Source organism: Lepidochelys olivacea (genome assembly GCF_965140295.1).
Source record: "Lepidochelys olivacea isolate rLepOli2 genome assembly, chromosome: 4".
NCBI lineage: Eukaryota > Metazoa > Chordata > Testudines > Cheloniidae > Lepidochelys > Lepidochelys olivacea.
Window position 1 is genome coordinate 26,679,089 of NC_140414.1, and position 20,741 is coordinate 26,699,829.

At 44.7% G+C, this 20,741-nt stretch overlaps 2 protein-coding genes across 7 annotated transcripts in view; one reads left to right on the forward strand and one right to left on the reverse strand.

Annotated features, from left to right (window-relative positions):
* HERC3 (HECT and RLD domain containing E3 ubiquitin protein ligase 3) overlaps positions 1 to 3,841 on the forward strand; it is a 111,837-nt gene extending 107,996 nt beyond the window's left edge. For both annotated transcript variants that reach the window (XM_084626355.1, XM_084626356.1), the window contains exon 25: positions 2,235 to 3,841. In XM_084626355.1, the coding sequence (XP_084482481.1) occupies positions 2,235 to 2,443 (209 nt within the window). In that variant the 3' untranslated portion in view covers positions 2,444 to 3,841. The remainder of the gene's footprint in view (positions 1 to 2,234) is intronic.
* Positions 3,842 to 8,565: 4,724 nt separating this feature from the next.
* FAM13A (family with sequence similarity 13 member A) overlaps positions 8,566 to 20,741 on the reverse strand; it is a 187,625-nt gene continuing 175,449 nt past the window's right edge. For 4 of the 5 annotated variants that reach the window (XM_084625339.1, XM_084625337.1, XM_084625340.1 and 1 more), the window contains exons 16-18: positions 18,130 to 18,326; positions 17,737 to 17,838; positions 8,570 to 15,751 (exon numbers count right to left, since the gene is read on the reverse strand). In XM_084625339.1, coding sequence (XP_084481465.1) covers positions 15,625 to 15,751; positions 17,737 to 17,838; positions 18,130 to 18,326 — 426 coding nt within the window. In that variant the 3' untranslated portion in view covers positions 8,570 to 15,624. Of the gene's footprint in view, positions 15,752 to 17,736; positions 17,839 to 18,129; positions 18,327 to 20,741 lie in introns of all 5 variants that reach the window. The other variant, XM_084625336.1, reaches the window with a different exon arrangement.

Here is a 20,741-nt window from a genome sequence, read left to right on the forward strand (position 1 = left end):
TTTGGAGGTGATGGGTCACAGAGGACAAATTTACCGGTAGGTGTGGTCACAGAGGCGTCAGTGAGGGTGGATATGAAAGCAGTGAGGTCACATAGGGTCAAGGAGAGAAAGACGAGAGGTCTTGGAGTTTATGCAGTGGTCACTGACCCCCTCAAGACCCGAACTATCTATAAATTTATCCTTTGAGACCATCTGACCCTAACTGACTCCAGATTTTTCCTCCTTGACACCAGCATGACCCCCTGTACAGTCTGCCTTACGCTCTGACCCCACAGCCTCCAGCCTCACACTCAGTGGCCCCCTCCATAATCACAGCTGCCTCCAACATTTTCCTCATTGATGCTTGCATGACCCCCACCACCTAGAGCTTGTCTCTCTGTGACACACCGACTTCAAGAGCAGCCTGGTTTAGATCACAGCTGAGAATGCCACATTCAGGACAGACGAGGAACCAGGTCAGACCCCCAAACTGGTGGTTTATTGTTAGAGGTCACCAAACGAGTAACAAAAGTGAGCTCCTGTATCACTTCTATGAGTTAAAAAGGAGCCAAAACAGTCCTCTAGAGGCAATCCAGCCCATCTCACCACCCAGACAACTGGATTTTTGTGATGTAGGGTTATTAAAACCAAAACCAGCACGTTAGTTTTTTCCAGTTCCAAAGAACCAGCCACACACCCCAAGATATAGCTCATGCCTTACCCGAAGACCACACTTGTAGCCAATCCTCTGGTAGCTAAAAACTAAAGGAAGAGTTATTAAGAAGTTAAAATATACATTATAGTTGATTTCCGAGTTTGTAGATTAGGCTAATACCAGTGCTGTTAAACCTCCTAGTTTGCAATAAGTCTCTCTGGATCACCCAAAAAGATTTGGGGTCATCAGTCCTTTATTCAAAGCTTCCCTTTCTTAGAAATCGTAACCCAGAGATGTGAAGCAGGAATGAAAAGAAAGAATGATGTCACAGTCTGCAATGTATGCCTCTTAGTCCAGGTGCATGGAAAGTTACATACACAAACCTGGAGGCCTGGGTCACATGTCCTTGCTGAGTCAGGAGGCATTCGTTGGCTGCATGCTCCTGAAGAGACCTCAGAAGGGAACCCTGGAAGAACTGATTTGCCTGTAATAGGCCATCAAGCAGGCTGGCTAGCCCAGGTGTAAATCTGTCTTACCCAGAAACAACAGGTTTGAGATACAAGCACACAGCAAAGTTTCATAACTTCATATACAACTATGGGATGGTCCAGCTAAATAGGATAACCATACTCAGTGGACTAAAACTTTTCCAATGATACCGAACACAGCATACTTTGTATGAGATTTATCACAGTTTGGCAGCAGTGATGATACATTAGTGTAACATGGGCTCCTTTCTTTCCTACAGTGTCATGCGGGCTATAACACAGAATGCCTCTAAATGTTTCCTCGTTGGCCCTCCATGACCCCCATTTCCTCCACCCTATCGCTGTGTGACTCCACTATCGCTATACTCACCGTGAGTGACCCCACTATGAGCCCTATTGCCTCCACGTTTTTCTGCACTGACTATATAACCCCCACTATCTCTAGCCTCGCTCACCTTGCTCCATGTGCCTTCAGACCCGCAGTCATTCACACCTTTCAAATTTGAAAGCAGTTGGGGGTCAGCTGGGGTCACTGAGAATGAATTTACAGGCAATTGGGGTCATGCAGAGTTCAGAGAGGGTGAGGCTCAAGCCAGGGAGGTCATCCAAGGACACAGACAGTAGGACTACATGCATTGGGGGTCACAGAGAGGTCAATGTGGAAAAATTTGAGAGCAGTTGGTGTCAGCTGAGGTCACTGAGGATGAACTTCCAGGCAATTGGGGGTCATGCAGAGTTCAGAGAGGGTGAGGCTCAAGCCAGGGAGGTCATCCAAGGACACAGACAGTAGGACTACATGCATTGGGGTTCACAGAGAGGTCAATGTGGAAAAATTTGAGAGCAGTTGGGGGTCAGCTGGGGGGGGGGGTCACTGCAGATGAATTTACAGCAATTGGAGTCATACAGAGTTCAGAGTGGTTGAGGATGGAGCCACGGAGGCCATTTGAGGACACAGACCCTTGGGCTGAATGTTGTGTGACTCACAGAAGTCAATGTGGAAAAATTTGATGTGGGGATTTTAGTTGGTGACAGGATTTGCCGTCCAGTTTTGGTGCCTTCATTCATGTGAGGCTGCCTTCTTAAAGTTATGTGTTTTGTTTCTGGTCTCTCAGTGTTCCTGACCGGCAGTGACCGCATTCCTATCTATGGCATGTCAAGTTTACGCATCATCATCCAGTCCACGTCGAGCGGGGACCAGTACCTGCCCGTAGCTCACACCTGCTATAACCTCCTCGACCTGCCCAAGTACAGCAGCAAGGAGACCCTGAGCATGCGGCTTACACAAGCCATCGATCACTATGAGGGCTTTAGCTTGGCCTGATCGGCAAGCGACAGAAACGGAGACAACAAATGGAGCAGGTTTTATTTTTGTGACGTAATGGATCAGAATGTTTTTTAAAAATATTAGCATCAAAGGACACGGAGGCCCAGCATGAGACTGTCAACTCTTTCTGGGATTTTTAGCAGGGAGAATGTGTGCACTGAAGTCTCGAACCCATCAAACAAAATCAGTTCAACTTTTTTTTTGGTTAATTGTTTTTATTCCCAGCAGTTGCTTGCAGTTTTCTTTCCACCAGCCCCCATTTTTTCTTTCCGTCATCCTCAATATTTTGATCTTTGCTGCTCCTTGTGTTTCTGGCAGTGGGTGAAATGGTGGATTTTTTTTTGAACTGTCCAACCCTCCCTGCTTTACTACTGCCCTCTCCTCCCCTCCCCCTGCACCCAACCCCCAAATGCAAGCTGGGTCTTGCTTACATAGAATTGCTACATCTAATGCCCACTACCCTCCTCTCTGCAGGACAGTTGGGTACTGGGATGGGAGCACTATTGTGACACTTGTCTCCAACCCACCCCCCCTTCTTAAGGTACACATTCAGTTTGTTTGCACCAGACTCTGGATTCTGTGTTTTTTCTTTTGGTCTCAAATTTTGATTGTGTCTTTCCCTGCTTAGCCTTTTTTAGAGGGTTCTCTTGGGGGCAAGGTCACTTCTTTTTAGTTCTGAGGAAGAACAAAATTTGGAAATTGGTTTCCCAAATTGAATCTCTACCAATATAGAAGTCTACAGTGGGGTTAACCTAGTCCTAGTTTCCCTCCTCACAGGCAAGTGATCCTGATCAAATGTGAGATGGCAGCTCCAAGAAATCAGAATCAAATCCACAGGACAATGGATCAAACCCACGGGCTTGTAGATGTTTGGAATCAGGGGTTAGTTTTTCAGTGCAACATTTCTACTTTCTACTTGACACTTTGTGTCTCCATTAAATGCTGGGACTTGAAGGCAATCTTTGTTATAAAGGTTCTGTTGATCACATTTGAAATGTACATTAATGCTTCTGGGTGGGTAAGAGGATGAATTAACCACCCATTTCACAAAAGATTAGTGAGCCCTCCCCCTATGATCAGTTAAAATGGTGAACAATCTCTCATTTTCCAAGAGTCGGTGTAAATCTAATTTTAAACCCTGTTGGAGAATGGACATATTTATGGAACATACAGTATTTATGTACCATGTTTGATATGTAGTATTGAACTTTGGACCTCTCTAACAAACGGTTGTAGGCATGGGTTTTTTTAAAATGTGCTGATTACTACATTGGTAGCTTGTCAGCCTCTTTATAAAACAGCATTAAAGACAAAAATACAGCTATAGAAAATGTTTATTTTCTATGTGTGTGTGTGTGTACATACTTCAGTATTATGCAATAAATTTGATGTTTAGTTCCCCGATCATTTGCTGTCTTTGTTTGAAGGTATGGAAGAGGGATGGAAATATTGTGTGTGGGCGTTCAGCTTGGAGAGAAGCGTGGTAGGAAAGTATGGCTTCCTCACTCCACTAGGATCTGCTCGCTTCAGTGGAAGCGCTGATGGTGCTATAGTTCTCTTTCCTCTGCCTTTTCCTCTACACCAAGTGACTTTATGGGTATATGCTATAACTAATGGCTTCCCTCTTGCATCAGAAAGATGTATGTTAGTCAGCTTCCCTTCAGCTGCACCAGTAATATGGAGCAAACAGACAACTCAATTATGTGGTGGGAGAACCTAAAGGACCCCCTCAAATCAGGGCTTCCTTGAACAAACAGTGTGAGAGGCCCTGCCCCCAAAGCACATATTGCCTAACTAGCCAAGATGGAGAGAGGTAGTAGTATTCCCATTCTATAGGTGGGAACTGAGGCAGAGAGACACTTGTCCAAGGTTACACAGGTAATTGGGGTACAACCAGGAACTGGGTCCAGCTCTTCGGCGTCCCAGCTAACAGCTGTGCCATCTTTCTTCTCCTTGTACCCCACCTTGTGGAGTGCTTTGAGAGCCGCAGAAGGGTGGGGCTAAGTGTGTGCCTATTTCTGTCATCTTCTCTGGGTACTGTTCTGTCAGTGCACAAGCAATTCTGTAAAATGGTGTTTTGAGTATCAGGGCGCAGTTCATTACGGTGTCAGACTGTGGGCGCATGAGAACTTCCCCAGGCTGCAGGAGAGGGGAAGAATGTTCTCTGCTGGCTTAATCTCCCAGAGGCTACTGAAGCCCATCCGGGAGATGTTAGGCCGCTAAAAGTCCAGCAGCGCAGTGGGGCTAAGGCAGGCTCCCTATCTGACCTGGCTCCGTGCTGCTCCCAGAAGTGGCAACATGTCCGGCTGCAGCTCCCTAGGACGAGGTGCGGGCAGAGGTCTCCGTGCACTGCCCCCACCCCGAGCACTGACTCCACAGCTCTCATTGGCTGGGAATGGGGAACTGTGGCCAATGGGAGCTGTGGGGGCAGTGCTTGCAGGCAGGGGCAGTGTGCAGAGCCGCCCGTGAGCCTAAGAGCCTTTGCTGGACATGCGGCCACTTCTGGGAGCCATCTGAGGTAAGTGCTGCCCAGCCAGAGCCTGCACCCCAAAACCCCCTCCCACACCCAAACTGTGTCCCAGAGCCTGCACCCCAAACTGCCTCCTACACCCCAACTCCTTGCTCCAGCCCTGAGCCTCCTCCCGCACCCAAGCTCCCTCCCCCCAAACCTCCTCCTGCACCCTAACCCCCTGCCCCAAGCTCAGCCCGGAGCCCCCTCCCACACTCTGAACCCCTTGCCCCCAGCCCAGAGCCTGCACCCCATCCTGCACCACCACCCGGTGAAAGTGAGTGAGGATGAGGGAGAACAAGTGACCGAGGGAGTGGGGCTGAAGTAAGTGGGGGTGGGGCCAGGCAGGGCAAGGGTGTTTGAGTTTGTGCTATTAGGCAGTTGGCAACCCTGTGCTCACCAAGATGGTTTTTTGGTGCTATTACTGTCATTACAACCTGGAAAAGGGAAAGCTGCTCAAAGCATTGATTAGGTGCACAGAGCAATCCTTTCCTTGTGTCTTTTGCTGCTGGAGGTTAGAGGTTTCATTTCTTCATAGGCTGTTGCTCTGCAGGGGAGTGCAGGAGGGGACCAGTGCTTCCCCCATTTTATTCTTTGAAGTGGTTTGGCTCTGATTTCTCTATGGTTGGATTCGTGTGGCTGGGGTATTGTGTATGCCTAAATACCCAAAACTTGTTAAAGGATGATCCTCAGGTGCTGTGGAGCTAAAAGCCCCTAGCCGTCGTTGTGGATGCAGTGGCAGCTGAATGCAAGAGGGGTGTGCAATGCTGGGTGGATTATGGGTGACCATTTACAATGCTGTTGATACCACTATTACAAAATATGCCATATAAGGTCTCAGTGAAAAACTTATGATTTGCCAAGTATGATAATCTTGTTTATACATTAGTAACGTTGTATGGCGCACAATAAATATGCGTGGCATATCTGTATCTCAAACCTGTGCTGTGTATCTATGTGCCACCCACAGCCAGATTGGCATCAGCACTTTCTAGCCTGCCTGATGGCCGAGCAAAGGCAATCAACTGTACAATGAACCCATTGAGAGAAGGCAGGGATACACCTATGAGTCAGCAGGACACCTAGGGACATGCCCGTGGACAGGGGACTCTGCTTTTCCATGCCCATGTTCGGTAAGTTTGTGTTTAGGACAAAAAGTACAAACCACACGGCAAAAGGTTGCTGCTGTTTCTCCATTTTGTCTTCAATCTTGCTTCTTTACGCTGGAGTAACTTATCTGGAAGCTGAACAAAGGACTGAATGAGTCCTCCAAGCTTTGGATGCGTTTCAGAGGGACTCTCCAAGCCAGCAAACTCACCAACTGCTAAAAACCTGATATATGGACTCTGAAGCCTTAGTTATATATCTAATTGCTTTACCATCTAACAACTCTCTTCTCATTCTTTTCTAATAAACCTTTATTTTTAGATACTAAAGGATTGGCTAGCAGCATGGTATTTTGAGTAAGATCCAAATTAATATTGACCTGGTAATGTGTCTGGCCCTTTGGGGTTCAGAAAAATGTAAAGCAGGCTGTGCGATTCCTTTTTTCAGCTTCTTGATAACTAGTGGCGGGATCAGGAGCACAGTTTGACTTGTTGGTCACAAACCCCTAGTTTTTGGAGAATCTGCACTTCTTTTTGGAGCCTGCCCTGCCCTTGGCATTTTCACTCTGGCATTTTCAGTGAGGGCTACTCTAGGCACCCTGGGTCACAGGGTGTTCCTCTTGGTGTCTCAGGCCCAGGTCCTCAAAGGTAGGATGGTGATCAACTTCCAGTCTGGTTCTCAGGCTTTGGAAAATATGGTAGCTATGGGAAGAGGTGAGTGGGGAATGCGAGGAGGAAAAGGCTTTAGCACAAAAGCTGATGCTATGTCCACGCTTTCAGAAGGACTTTCTCAGTCTCCTCCCCCGGCAGCACCCGAGTTCAATGCTGAGATTATTTCTAAGAACCTATTGTTCATGCTTGCTAGAGGACAGAGAACTTACTGCTCAAGGGAAGGGAGACTGGACATTTCTGTTCTCCCTGTCTCCTGCTACACAAACAACGTCGGGTTGAACCGACGCAAGAGGTGGCAAGTTCAACCCTGCTAAGAATTACTCTCTTGCACAATGAACCTGGGGAACTCATTGTCACCCAAGAGATTAAATCTCATTAGCAGAGATTAAAAAAGGACTGGATATTTCTATCGGTAACTGAAGCCTCCATACTTTGCACAAATAGGAGTATTAGCATAACCTGACATCTAGCTTCCAGGAGGAAATTGTCTGGGCGGTGGGATGGGGGAAGGAGCCGGTTAGCCCATTGCTACCTACTGCATCGTCTTCTACTGAAGCATTTGGTACAAGGCACTGTTGGAGATGGGCAACAGGGCTTGATGGCCACTGGTCGGATCCACTCTGGCAGTTCCTGCGTTCCTGAGAGAGAAGCTGCTCTGGGTGCTCTGCTTCTGACGATGGGCATCGTGTAGCATGGTAGTGCTTAGAGATTATGACACCTGGCTTCTATGTGGCTGCTTCATTCTTCCAGCTAGGCAGCCTGTACCAACCAGAGCATGCACCTCCCATGAGTATCTCCCAAGATAGCTCTTCCTGTCTCAGGATTGGCTTCTACTCTACCAATGGGAATTTTGCTTGAGTAAGAAGTCCTTAGCTAAAGCCTCAAAGAGAGACAAGATGCTGGGTTAGAAGAGTCTGGCTCCTGAGTTTGCTTTGAGAGAAGGAGTTAGCCGTGATTGGGTCTGTTGGGGAGAGAACTTGGATGGGGAGGAGGGACCTCTACTTCCCAGCCATGCTCCTGGCAGCAATCGTGCACTGTTCAGAGCAGCAGATGCTTTCCAGCCCCCAGAGTAAGAAATTCACAAAGCTTTACAGCATAGAACTCCTCCACTAAGGGAAGGAGGGCGGCAGCCTGGAGGGAGGTGGTCATGTGCACTTGGCAGCAAGTCAGCACTTTAATGCTCCAAGATTAAAGGAACCTGTGGGAGAATTAGAGGATCACAGATGTTTTAAACAAGTGCAACAGTCCCTATCCCAGAGAGCCACACAGGGATGGAGTTTGCAATGCAATTAAACTGGGAAACGGCCATACCCACACCATTTTGCCACTAGGGAGCGAGTGCTAGAGTCCTTTAAAAATGGCTTTAAGTTTGCTTCTGTTTGCAGAAAACTCAAAAGCTTTGAAGTGAGGGTGTGACTTGTAAACATGGATGCCTTTTGCATGACCTGCCTCTTGGTTTTTATCTTCCTGCACACTTTACAGTGGCATCCCCCTCTCTACAGCAGACTTATATAAGGAAGCTCCCTGTGTACCCTATGAGATAATATATCAGAGGGGCAGGGGATGGGCTGAAGGGGGGCCCTTGTAAACATTTTGTCACCAAATTCAAAGGCAGGTGGGGTGATTTGCCCACCTCTCATGGGGTGCACACTTCTCTTTAGATATTGCTAAATCATCCCTGCTGCAGGTGAGAGAACCTAAAGCTCAGAAAAACACTCTTGCAGGGCAAACATTTTGCCTTTAAATGGCAAAGATTTATTTTATCAAATCAGCAAAAATTCCCAAGGCAGGATATACCTAACATTTATTTCCGCCCATGGTGATCAGTGCCAAATGTCTAGGACCAGCAGGGCAGTTTGTTAGCACCCCGAGTTCAGGACTTAACTTAGCAAGGCCCTCACCTCAGAACAATATCGTATTCTATCCCTGGAGATGCGTGCAGCTCCTTTTTCCTCTCTTCACCCATAATCTTCGCCAGCCAAATCCCTAATTAGGGTTACCGAGCCTGTTGATTGTTGCACCAGTCCCTTTTATTATCAATTCGCGCAGACGTTCACCGTGGCATGCAGTTGGCAAGGACTGCTAGAGACCTGCAGTCAAAATAGTTTTATTTCCTTTGTTTCATACAAAATACAATCATGTACAAAAATGTACACATAACATTTGTCAATCAGTTTACATTAAAAAAGACACTGTAGATTCAAATTAAATTTTGCTTACATAAATCATGTAAACATAGAACTGGGCCCACACTGGCTAAAATTTCATTATTTGTTAAATATGTCATTTGCACGAGCCGGTTATGAGTTGCTTTCATACAGAGAATGAAGTCTGCAAAAGTGATTTTTCTCCAGCCATGCATCTGGCTGTTACTGGCTTCTGAACTCCAAAATCAAATTGTATACATTCACACTCAGTCATTTGTGTAAATATATACCCCTCTATGTATATACATATACACATAATAGAAGATGGTTTACACCAATGCATGCAGATGTCCACAGAGAGGCACAAGTAGGCACAATGAATACTTTGAACATACAGGTTGTAGCAAGCATTAAATACCCTGTGTCATACAGAACAGATAATATACAGGTTGGACAGAATTGGCTGCCCCGCATGCCATCATGAATAGCTTGGATGTGCAGATCCTCTAGATGTACAAGGCCAAGAACTTTTACAATTCTTTTTGCCAAGGACAACAAGATACTTCAACAATACATCGAAATGTAAGGGTAGCACAGCATATGGTTCCTTCATGGATAAAGCTAATAAGGTAACCTGTAGAGGACTCACCAATCTCACGTCCAAAAATAAAGAGGCATTATACACTGCAAATGATGGTTTCCATTGGCAGAAATCTATTTGCCTCAAAAGAATACGGCCTTCCTCATCCTTTTTTTGTTTTTTTTGTTTTAGTATCTGCTTATAAAAAGCATGTAGAAATAGGGTAGGAGAGAAAAGCGGTCAGAGGTCATTCTGATGAAACCACGTTCCATTCTATCTAAAACCCGGTCCTGCTGTAGTCAATGGCAAAACTCCCATTAACCTCAGTGGGGTCAGGATTTCACCCCATAGATTTTTAAAAAATATTTTTAACTATGCTGATTATTCATAATGCATTAGGGTTTGAGACAGAGCGAAACTGCAGCAAATCTTCTCGCCCGTCCTGCGGCGTGTTTACTTTCACGCAGCAGGGACGTGAACAAACACGGCAAGCAGTCTCACTTTCTGGTTTGCATGCACGAGCACACAGCTGCAACGCTGTTTGCGAACACGACCATAGGCATGTTTGCATTCAGATGGAAACTGGCCGACATGCGCTTTAAAAAAAAAAAAAATTACCCCAATATTAGGTTTTGAAGGACCAATATTTTTTTTTAGCCTGGTCATGTCCCTTTAAAATCCTGGATCCTAGAACTCCGTATCGTGCAGTTGAGGATACAGGGTGGAATTTTCAATAGCGCTGAAGGAAGTTAGATGACTTCCGGAGGGAGCTGGGTGCCTACCTCCCTTACGCTCCTTTCAGAAACCCACCCTAAATGCACAAACAGGACTTAAAAAAAATAAATGGCACTAAGTACCTCCCCCTTTGCCTACCAATAAAAAGGCTTGCAGATTGTCAGAGTATTTGCATAAAATCCACTCACAGAAATGTCTCCTCCGCTCTCCTCACTGCCCACGTTAACTGGAAGGATTTAGAATGTCATCACATTTCCCATGTGTCAATCCCTTCCCCTGCTTAGTAGGGGCCACGCAGACACTTACAGGGAAACCAGAAGAGAAACCACTTTCCGAAATGGTGAGAGTTGGATTAAGGCTCCCAGAAGCAGCCTGTCAGACTCATGTGTATGTCACCATGCAGGCGAGGTTCAGAGTCAGACCGGTCTCACGTATCTGTGAGGTCAGAGTCCAAACCCTTTTCCAGCTGGCACCTGGCCTTCACTAAGGGCCAGTTCCTGTGCAAATCAACAGGTCCGTTGCTGTGGACTCTAGGGGCAGCAGGATCAGGTCCCAACACAGCACAGGCATTTCAATAACCCAATGACTCCCTGAGGGGAAAAGCAAGAGGAAGCAGTCAAACTTATGCATTTAACTGCACTGCAAGGATTTTGGCAGGAAGTGGGCATACTGTCGATGCACTGAAAAGGTTCCTTCTTGTTCTGCAGATATTGCCAGTTCAAACAATGTTCCCAAGATACAGAATATCACTAGAGCCAGTAATCTCTCAACAACTAGACAGCACTTTTTAAGTGTGCACAGTGTAGCAAAGCACTTACTTTCTGAAATACACACAAAAATGAGAGACATTATTCAGAACATCAGCAGCTGCAAACAGGCAGCAGCTGTTAACCACATGCAGTGATTCCCCAAACTAGCACAGAGGCATAGCTAATGATAACTACTGCAACATGGCACCAATTCCAGAATTCAAAGCTACTTTCCTCTCTAGAATGAACAGGGGTGCACAAATTCCACTCCCCCACAATCACTGGCCACCGATGCAATTTCTCTCCCACATCAATAAGAAACCCAGATGTTGCTGTGGGTCCTCACTGCGAGTTCCCTGGGGCACGGAAAATGTGAATAAGTCAACGGTACAACTTTGCATACCACCTGCAAAGCATTCGTGTGTGACAAAATCCATGCTATAAACACACTGCATGTTAACTACTGCACTAGAAGCCTCTGCAAATTTAACAAACACCGTACCTAAACACCAAGGCTGCAAATAAAGTTCCCTCTGACTTCTAACCAGCTACTTCCATTACAACCTAGACATGAGATCTGTACAGAACCAGGCATCGACTGTGATATCTTACTCTCAGTGATTTATCCACGTTATACTACTGGACAGCAAGCACGCTTCTATTTCTGTTCTGTTTCCAGTGTGTCCGAATCACCATTTTGCAAACATTTCCCTAAATGGAAGTCTTGCTGAGATGTCACTAATCTATGCTTTTCCCTCTCAGGCACAAGGGCTTTTACCATGACTTGACGGCACTTATGAATTTTTGCACATATATGGAATAAAAACTGAATCCTAACAGCATGATCAAGAAATAAGATGCTTTAATTACACCATATTTAATATAAACATCTATTAATTGAGGGTTTACGCCAAAGTAAACAGAATAAAAGCAAATGCTACCTGTGAAAATTACAAGCTTTTGCCATCTTTAACTCTTTCACTTTTATCATTATATTTGTACCCTGTTTATCATCATCATCATCATTTTTAAATAAACCTCATTTATTATGTTAACATTTAGTAATACACAACCACGCACTCCTGAAAAAACAAAAGGACATGTGTCGGTATCATTTGAGGCCATGCGAAGCCAGTTACCAAACAGACCATAATGCCACGAGAGAACAGACTACAAGTTCTATTGCCATGGAAGTATATTTTGTCTTATTGCAACAGCTTACTCATTTTATTTGAAGTAGATACTTGTACTGCACTTCACTCCTATTAAAAGCACTCTCACTTGCATTCAAACATGTTCTCATGTAAACAGCAATATAAATTGGGTTATACACTCAAGGGCCTACAGTAAGTGAAATAACAAAGGAAAACTGAGATTAAAAAAAATGATAGCAATGATTTGATTTTTGCATGAAATTTTTTGGAGGTGGCAGGGGTTGATCAGTACCTGAACGGCTATTTTGTGAACTGCAGTAAATTCTACTAAACTCAATCAGTTTGCATGAGATACATCTCAACTGGTGCTATTCATTTTATGTTTTTGTATAAAGAACAGCTTTTTAACAACAGAGAGCTAGACAAGGATTTTTAGAGTACAATTTTGGCTATATAGGTTTTGTTATTAGCTTTCAAACTTTAAAAATATAATCTCTCTAAAGTGCATCATTATACTTATAATTTATATAAAGTATCTGAAATCATAGCAAGGTGCCATGTAAACAGCAGTAGCTAGGCAGTCAGAAAACCCTACAGTCTTATAAATTTAAAAACAAAGTATTTTGCTATACGCGGTTGGTCATGAATGGTCAGGGGCAACAAAACAGTTAATTATCAGTACACAGTTCAAGCAGGCTTTTAACAACAAAATGTAGTCTTTGTGACTTCTGGAGTTTTGCATGATGGCTACAGACACTGATGGCTAGGTAATCGCAGCCACTGTAATTTAGGTATTAAGGAGATACGGCCCTGATTCAGCAAAGTATTCAAGTTTGTGCTTAAGTCGATCTCTACTCACAAGAACACCAGCCACAGGCTTGACTTCAAGCATGTGCTTATTTCAATAGGACTTGTCACATGGTTAAGTTAAGCATGGGTTTGAGCGCGTCACTTAACTGGCACCTAATCGTACAAAAGGCAACCAGCAATATTGACTTCTGAGAAACCCAGCAGCCATTTTGTCCTACCATTTCTGCTACTAAACACCACTGTCATATTAAACAGTTATGCCCAAAATACCCAACCCTCCTCTGCACCCTTTCAACTGGCATAAAGCTGGTTTGGAGGACAATGGCACCACTATTATTTCCTGGAACTCTCAGACATCTTGCATGCAGAAGAGAAAGAGGACTGTCATCAGCCAATCTGGCCCACATTTTCAAAAGTCACCTCTGCATGTGTGCGCCCAGGTATAGACATCTCTGGGGTCCGGTTCTCAGAGGAGCTGAGTGCCTACAACTCAGAGGTCAATGGAAGCTGTGGGTGCTCAGCACCTCTGAAAATCAGGCCCTAGGCTGGGCACCCAAAAACTAAAGGCGACCTTTTAAAATATAGGCTTCAGTCTTTCCTACTTCTCCTATTTCTTCTAGGTGGAGGGGATAATTCTGTGATCGATGAAGAACAACCTGGAAAATCCCCCTAAGTGCAATGAATTTGGTGACTAGCAAAAGAAAAGACCCAACTTATTTATACTACCTCTTACCAACTGGCGCTGGCTTATCTTTAATGTACTACTTCTCACAGGCCCTGTCTGATGCCTGACAGTTCTAGATAAACTCGCCAGGGTTCATGGATGGGGAAGAGAGAGACATTTCTTTTTAATATGTTTTGAAATACAGAAGCTATTGAAACATGCTGTAGATGTTCTGTATCTACTGTGGCGAGAATCAACATAACATAGCAAAGTGGGGGAAATGCGCTGAGGGAACATGAACTGCCACGTATCTTGGAGCCAGACTGTCCTTGTACGTAAGCATGGGGTAGGACGCAGGCAGGCTTCCCACCTCCTCATCTGACCTACACCAGGGCCAAGCACAATTGCAATCCCTGCACTCAATATCCACTGCCCTGCTCCTCCACATTGGCTCACTGATGGGATCAGTATGCAGGAGGGAGTATGCAGGCTTGCTCCATCTACATGCAGCAGGGATGAATCCTGCCCTGGGAAGTCAGAATTCTTGCCCTAGTTCCAAGTAGGGGCCTCTCCCTGGGCTGTGTGAAGCTGCACATTGAAGCTCTTGAGGGTGATGCAAGGAAATAATGGAGGCCAAATGCTCAGCACGACAGTAATAAGAGCCTTATACTTTTTTTGAGCTCATTTCCCTTCAAAATAGCAAATGTCTAACATCAGCATCTAAAACACCTGTCTATAATTCATTCACAATGTTTTCCTTTCTGAAAATTATTCATGTTGACTTGAGTGTGTTAAGTTCCAACTTTTGACCTCAGACTCGCACCCTTCCAAGGGCAGAATTTGGCTCAAAGTTTCCCGTTTCCTGAAGCATCCTCTCTCCTCCAAAGTATTTAAATTTGCAATTATGAGCAGGAAGAAAAGACCATGAGTTCACTGTGTTCTGTATCCCCGTCTCTGCAATTCACACTGAGTGCTGTAATCCATGTGGTCTTACCATTTAGTGCACAAAAGAACAAACCTTCGGGTGTGTGCGCTATACGTATATGGACCGTCCAGCTCAGCCTTTCATGTCAATATCAGACACTGAAAGATTGGTGGGCTGTTTATGTTGATGTGGACAGATCTTCAATCTGCTTACCAGACACCTGAACGGGGAGAGCTGTAGTGACAGAGCAGCTCGTTCATTTCAATATAACATCTCAGCTACTAAAATCCAATAGGATTCTGACTACTGCCGTCAGAACCTCCACTCTGATCCAAATGCTCAATCACAGTCCTCGTGTCACAATTCAAAATGCCAGCTAAGATGACCCGGCAACTAAGCGTATTGCTGAACCTCCTTTGACAGTGCTTTTCTGATCAGAGGCAGCTACCATTTACCTAAGCAGAAGTGACAGTTAGAAAACACATGGGTAAGAAATCAAACACTGGGAAAAGTCACACTAAAGGCCAATGCAGTAGGCAGGGTGTTGATTAATAGCAATTCTCCAGCACTCAATGGGGTAACCGAAAAGGCCAAATTCCCAAACACCAAACCTACAGGTAATTTGGGAGCCTGAGCTCACTGTCACTGTAGCTGAGAGAGAACAGCCTCAGGACTTCCCAACAGCAGGAACCGTGTGTCACGTTCCACTGGAAAGGGCACTCGTTTGGGAAAGAGGAGGTTATTGGATGATTCACCACTATTCATACCAGTCAGCCTCTCACTATGATTCTCTGGAAAAACATAATCTGACTCTGATATGCTAAACATGACAGAATTGGGAAGCGAATCAAAGCTAAGGACCCTTTCCGCGCAGTCTCTGAGCGTAGCATCACCGCTCTCTTGCTGGAAACCCCAGTCTAGGTGACTGGCCTGGTGGCACAATGGACTACAGCAAGTGCAGAGAGCGATGTAAGCCACCCTTCCTCCACCTCCCACCTCTAAAAATGGCCTTTCAGTTCTTGGGGAGCTGCTAAGCCCCTCATTGTAGGGCTCCTGCTGCACCATTCATGCATTCATCTGGTTGTCTCGGTCTCTTCTTAGCCACTCTGCGAAGTCGATCAGCTTCATTACATAATCTTGGAACTAATATCTCTTTTACTGATCAGCACCTCCAGCAACCTCAGCTTTGCCTTAATCTGCTTGTATTCATTGTATTCTTCAGCCATGGGAGTGCGATCTTCTTTCTGGACATTTCTAACAGAAACAAGGAGGAGATGTGAGAATTTTCTGCCAGGACATTACTTCCCCAGCTATCCCCCACTCCGTTACTTGTCATCTGCAGAGAAAAATGATGAATGTCATGTTTAGTTAGCTACAAAAGGAAAAAAAGGTGCATAAACTAACCTAATAATGGGGTGTGAAACTCAGGATATTTCTGTGTCAAAGCTGAAAGTGATCCTGATACTGTTCTAGAGTCAGAACATATTGACATTCTTGTATCAGAGCCAGTTATACTATCCCCCCAGACTTCAAACAGTGTTCAGTTTATCATGTCTTATGACAGCTTCCTGTTCCATTGAAACTCTCTCACTGGTTATAACAGAAGCTATTATGAGCGGGTACCCCTTTCCAAAGGTATAAAAGTTTCCATTTCCAGTTCTGGAGGGTCATGGGATATCAGACCATAAGTCTGTCAATGGAGCAAGACTGAATACTGCCAATCCTGGGACCTGGGCCACACATTTTGGGCAGAAACTTCTGCGACGACAGAAAGAAGGAAACTTTTTGTTGCAAGTTAACCCTGGGTCCTTTTTGAAGCTGAGGAGAGATTCAGAATGTTAGAAAAAGTCTCTGCGAGTGATGAGCCACGGGACAAAAGGGCTGGTGAGGTAGTCAAAGGAGCATAAATAGATGCATTTAGCACATGGATATTATCAGCTCATATGCGACATAGATACATGTCCATGTACAAGTGTATATATACATACACACACACACACCAGCAGCCAATGCAACCGAACTGAATTCCCAGCTGCATTCTTTTTCTGAGCTCTGATGCTGTACACAGAGTGAGTGCTTGAGCTGCAGGCTTATGGCCAAATTCTCCACTCAGATGCACTTGGTTTATACTGAGGTCAATGGGAACCATGCTCGTACAAGGAGAAAATTCGGCTCGTAGGGTTTATGATATCAGTTGAGCCCCTCCCCAAAGTGGGCCTACCTTTGCGTTCACTGTAGGACCATCTTTCCCCCTAGAGTACATATTTTCAGTATCCAGAATCTCTAAAGTCTAGGGTGTAGCATGTTATTTCTCATTATGGAGACTCAAATATGGAACAGACTCTTCATATACACAATATGTTACAAGAAATCACATGCATTTAACTATCAAGTTTCACATTTCTTTTTGAGAGATGATTACACCTCTTGTTGCACTGTTTTAAGTGCTGCTATTTAATGAATTACCCATTAAGTACCAAAGTAGTGTTTGCACAGACCAACAAATGGGAGGGAGGGATAGAGAGATACATTTCTATAGTGTCCCTTCAGACAAGATTATTCTTCTGTCCCAAAGAATTACATTCCTAGGAGTCAGTTCATGAGTTAGCTCTAGGTTTTAACTTATGGTTTATATGATTTACTGCTCCAAGCACATTAGAGGGAGCTTGGAACACTTGGATTTTCATCTTGGGTCCGTTGCTGCGTTTGGGACTTCTGAAAATTTTGCCCTAAGTCCCTTAGGTGCCTAACTCCTCATGGGATTTAGGTGCTTTTGAAAATTTTACTCTTAAACTCAATGGGCTGTGGCTCACAGAATTAACAGGAAGACTCTCAGGCCTGGTCTACACTGGGGGGCGGGGGGAATTGATCTAAGTTACGCAACTTCAGCTATGTGAATAACTGATGCGATAAATTGACCCCTGAGCGCTCGGGAGTCAACGGAGAGCGCTCGGGGGTCGATTTATCGCATCTAGACTAGAAGTGATAAATCGACCCCTGCTGGATGGATCGCTGCCAGCCGATCCGGCGGGTAGTATAGACATATCCCTGCTGACTTCAACAGGCTTTGGAACAGATGCTCTGTATCCCAGCTTACCTATCAACAAATTGAGGATAACAAAATGAGGATTAATTTGGTAGCATACATAGGGCACTTTCTATTTTCAGAGCCTTTTGCTCTCAGTAAGTATTACTGGCAGTAGTTATAGAGATAGATGGATGAATTAGAAATGAAATACCTTCCATTTTGTCGGAAAAAATTATCTTCAAATTCTCTCAATTTTTTTCTGATCCGTTTTTTCTCTTCCCTGACTTCTTGGAGCTGCTCTAAGAGTTCTGGCCTGTAGGGTTAAATTATAGATATAAAAATTACATAGAAAATTAAAATGGGAATGGTATAGTAATTCTACAAAAACATATGTAGCCAATCCTACAAACACTCCCTAACAAATTGACACAACTCTTAAGTTTAAGAATGTGAACAGTCCCATCACTGATCAGCAAAACAACTAAGCATGTGTTTAACTTTAACCATGTACTAAGGTCCCTCTGGCTTCAATGAGATTTAAGCACATGCTGTGGTTTGCTGCATCCAGGCCCACACCCGGTATAGTTCAAGAGGCTTGACATACATAGAAGCAGCATGGAGGGTAGAAAGCCCCATGTCCTGGCTACTCTTTGAAGGCATCTTATCATCCACTGGAGAAATGAAGCCATCAGCCTCATCTTCTAGTTGATCCAGGAACCTCCGCACGCTGAAATCTGGTTTCAGGGTGACTGTGAAATCTGGTTTCACGCTGCCATCCTCATCGGAACCCTCCTCTTCCTCCTACAGAAGGAGACACAGTGCCCCCATAACAAGAGGTTACTACTTCTCTCTGCAGATACAACCCGCATATCATATTCTTTTACCACAAGCACTGGGCTACAGATATGGAAAGAGGTCGACAGACAGAGACAGCACCTTAATTGCTCTAAGATTTACAGTGCACTAAAAATATCAGTAGTAATCAGTAATATCAGTAGTAACACAGAGCCCCAACCCATTATTAGTAGAAACCACCACCACAAATTCAGCTTTGTTAGTGAGACAAAGTGAGGCAGAATCACCATGGTGAAAAAAATCAGAATTCTTGGCATCCTGCTATTTTTTGTTCATTTTCAGCATTCTTGATTAAGCTACAAGTACTTCCAAACTTGACAACCATTGGACGCCATGTCTCAATGGTACCAGTGTCCTCTCTCTGTATCCTCCACACCTAAGCCCCTCAGTGATTTAGTTGTGACAAATCCACAAGCTGCCCAATTAATTTACATGAAACCTCTCCTATGGTGGATGCCTCCCAAAGGCTCTACAGCGCTTGGCATGTTGCTGATAACTTTTGCATATGGTGATGATAGAACACAGCAAGGAACTGTCAGAACCAGAGAGCTAAAGGACTGATTTGTGTTGTGACAAGGAGTTACAAAGGGAGGGTTTGTGATATTTCAGTCCAATGGAGAAGTTCAAGAATTAGACTGTATCTTGATGAAACTATAACATTAAAAAGTTGAAATACTTTAGCGAGAGCGCTTCCTTCAAGCTACATTTGGGGGCCCGGCTAAGTGAGAGCTCCCTGCGTTTACAGCTACACCATGTGAAGGGCTCTGAACAGCCAAGTACACCCCCCGCTCCCTGGCACTCCCAAATGAGGAACCTGTTCTGGGATTGAGTTATTTGTTCAGACCTTGTTCCGGCTTTTAACCAATTGGTCCCTGTCCTCCTCTCGCTTCAAGCTAAGTTGCTGTATGCCAGTTGTATACCACAATATAGGTAGCAAGGGAATGAGACAGCAAATGAGATAAAAGAAATAATAGGATAGGGAAGAAATATTTCAACTAGGGACTGACACATGCCTGGTTCAGCAAGGTACTGACGCACCCCTCTAGCTTTAATGAGCTCCTGAGCAGTCCCAATGAAGTCTTGAAGGAAACGATGTGCTAACACGCACTGCTGAATTGTGGCTAAAAATAGCAACTTCTTTTGCCGGTTGTCCTGCGTTCCCTTTGCTAGTATTGCAGTTGTTTCTATAAGATCTTTCTCCCTTTCGAACCTAGATCTCCTTCTGCTTCATTCAGAAAGGAAGCAACAGAGGCAGATTCAGAGTTTGTGTACTCAGGTCAGAACCCACTGAGGTCAATGATGTGTAAATGGCCAAGTGTATACCAGGTCTGGCTTTGGCCTGTAATCATGTATTTATGAGGTCCGTGGCCTTTCCCATGGAAATGTGATATGAAGCCATAGACTGAGAATTACGACAGATTGAGCACCCACTGGCTAGCAAGGGAGAAATGAAATAAAAACAGAGACCTAAAAACATCTGAAGAAAAGCAGCAGGGAACAGGTAAAAGATAACATGATTTTTGATTGATAATTAGATTTTAAAGCTTTTCTAGAGACATACCATGACACAGCTTCACTGCCAGTTATAAAACTTAGGCCAAGCAAGAATGACTGCCAGTGCCTTCTGTTGTGTACTGTTCTCACACCTGACCCTGCTGGCTAATTCAGAGAGCAGTGCATGGGTTTTTGTATCCAGGTACAGGGTGCTGTGCATACTAGCCCTAAGTTCTAGGATAAAAGCAATGAAGAATGGGGAAGGCAACAACAGATCCTGCTCAGATGTCCGGGAGTGTTTGCTACTCTCCTTTGCCATAGGGAGAGAAATTTTAAAACTGATTATTTCGGGCCCCTCCAGAGTGTGGTGGATATTATAAGTCACTGAAGTCTATCCCAGTGGGGCTGGTTCAAGTGGCTTGTTCCAGTTCGAACCGCACTGCACTCGCTGCCACAACTGCCAAGGAGCAATTCAAAACCATGGTAACAAGCTTTTGCCAACTGGAACCAGAGGGATGACAAGACACCATCAGACACAGCACAGAACTGTCACTTGTCTGGGGCCAATTTATGGTCACAGATCATCTGCAAAGGTTTAAGCCCCTTGAACTGAAGGGGGCGAATCAGGAGGCTCCTTAGTAAGAATTCAACTGGAAATGCCTCAGACAGACGTGTAGAAGTATGATTTTAAATGGGCCTCGACCTGGCCTCTAATTTTGTCCCCACAATCAATTCACTTACGCAGTTACAGTCTGATTGGCTACAGGTGACTATCTACATCTGCAATCAATTTATTTTTAATTATTTTTTCACCTTTGCGGGCATCTATTTGGAGCCCCCAGCACCTTAAAACATTCTAAAGTATAC